Below are 1,718 nucleotides of genomic sequence, written 5' to 3' on the forward strand. Positions count from 1 at the left end.
TATATATATATATATATATATAATTTAAAATGTGCCAAACTTTACCCGTCCTAAAGAACTAGTACAAATAAACTCACAAATACACTGGTATTTACATATCAATCAGTGATGCCTTCAGTTTTTTTAAACAGGATAGTAGTGCAGAGGGCCATTGGAAACTAGAACAGAATTTCAGGAGATTTGTTTGGTTTATGTCATATACATAAATTTTGACGTGACAACCTACATTTCCCACCTGTGGGACTAATAAAGGATTATTTTATACGAATTATGTGACAAATACAGGAGCGTGTGAGTTAGGGAATAATCCTGAAATTGCCTACTAAAAATGTACCCGTACAAAAATCATTACCATCTGAGACCCTTTATCCCATTGTTGATGACATTGGTTTTAGACCAGTCCTTCTGAAGGACAACCCTATTTTAAGTTTTATTTTAGAATTTTAAATAATTCCATTGATATTTTTACTTCTACTTGATCAAAAACTTTGTTTGAGACTATTAACCCTAAACAACGAGGAAAATTAAAAAATGCACAGCAAATAAATATAAAACTGGACTCGAGGCTAAAATTGTCTAATCAAAGTGGGCACCAAATTTTTTGGGTGGCCACTGCCAAAAATCAACTTCAGAATAAAACAAAATGTGTTTKTTTTTTTTCACAGAACAAAAGCAGTAAAAAAATTTATTCCATGTTACAGCATAATTATACAGTAATGGTGAGGTTCATTATCAATCTTCACAATTAATCCAGCATTTAACATAAAAAGCACAGTCACACAAAATGCAAGCACACATGACACTATGGACAAAACAATAGCTTCATTTTTTTTTTGTTTTGTTTAAACAATCTGTACATAGTTTCTTCCTCCAGTGAAAATTTATAATCTAGGCCAGAGAAGCCAACATCAACTGATTCACAGCGGAAAACAAAGCATTTACAGTACAATTCACAGGTAAACAACTGTAGCTGTGCCTATTTAGACTTCCTTCGTTTGGCTTGAGTGGGACTTGCTGCAGTTTCTGAAACAATATGAGACTTTATTAGTGGAAAAATTATGCATTTTTTATGGCGAATGTGCAGTGACAGATGTTGTCTTTTAAAGTCATGTTAGTGTCTATATTACCTTTTACTGCAGCACTTGTTCCAGGCCTAGCTGATCTCTTCCTAATGCCACTATCTGCCAATGGCTCCTCCTCTAAGTCTTTCTCTGCTCGAGAGCTGCGCCTGCTTGGCCCCTTGGGCTTCTCCACAGCAGCTCTGGGAGAACCAGACAGATAAACAACAAAAAAAGAATGAGAACATGTACGCGTTACTAAAGAAACAAAGGTGCGACTTGACTCCGCTCTACTCGAAGATATGATACCAAACAGGACACTGCTGTTTTTCCTCATCTACCACAGATACTGCCAATCTTCATCCTGCCAGCATCCACGTTGATGTAAGACTTTGCTGCACAATTATGTTATAATACATACCTTGGGACTAAGTTGATGGGCGTCGTTCTTTTCTTTGCCCATCTGTGATAGAAGTGGAAAAACAGCAGTAAACTATCAATTGAGCTGCACAAATATACTCTCACTACCCCCAAAATATTATGGCAATCCCTATGAAGACACAGGGCCATAAAGGTCACTGGAGAAATAAAATGTGTTTTAACATTTATTTTTAGTCGTGACATTTTATATTTATATAATTGCATGATATATGTACATAC

The 1,718-nt window shown here is 35.6% G+C and overlaps 1 protein-coding gene across 3 annotated transcripts in view; it reads right to left on the bottom strand.

The window, feature by feature from the left end:
* Positions 1–644: 644 nt before the first annotated feature.
* ncoa6 (nuclear receptor coactivator 6) overlaps positions 645–1,718 on the bottom strand; it is a 12,885-nt gene continuing 11,811 nt past the window's right edge. For 2 of the 3 annotated variants that reach the window (XM_014017271.1, XM_014017261.1), the window contains exons 15-17: positions 1,480–1,521; positions 1,128–1,261; positions 645–1,023 (exon numbers count right to left, since the gene is read on the bottom strand). In XM_014017271.1, the coding sequence (XP_013872725.1) occupies positions 977–1,023; positions 1,128–1,261; positions 1,480–1,521 (223 nt within the window). In that variant the 3' untranslated portion in view covers positions 645–976. The remainder of the gene's footprint in view (positions 1,024–1,127; positions 1,262–1,479; positions 1,522–1,718) is intronic. The other variant, XM_014017279.1, reaches the window with a different exon arrangement.

Source organism: Austrofundulus limnaeus, unplaced genomic scaffold (assembly GCF_001266775.1).
Source record: "Austrofundulus limnaeus strain Quisiro unplaced genomic scaffold, Austrofundulus_limnaeus-1.0 Scaffold3, whole genome shotgun sequence".
NCBI lineage: Eukaryota > Metazoa > Chordata > Actinopteri > Cyprinodontiformes > Rivulidae > Austrofundulus > Austrofundulus limnaeus.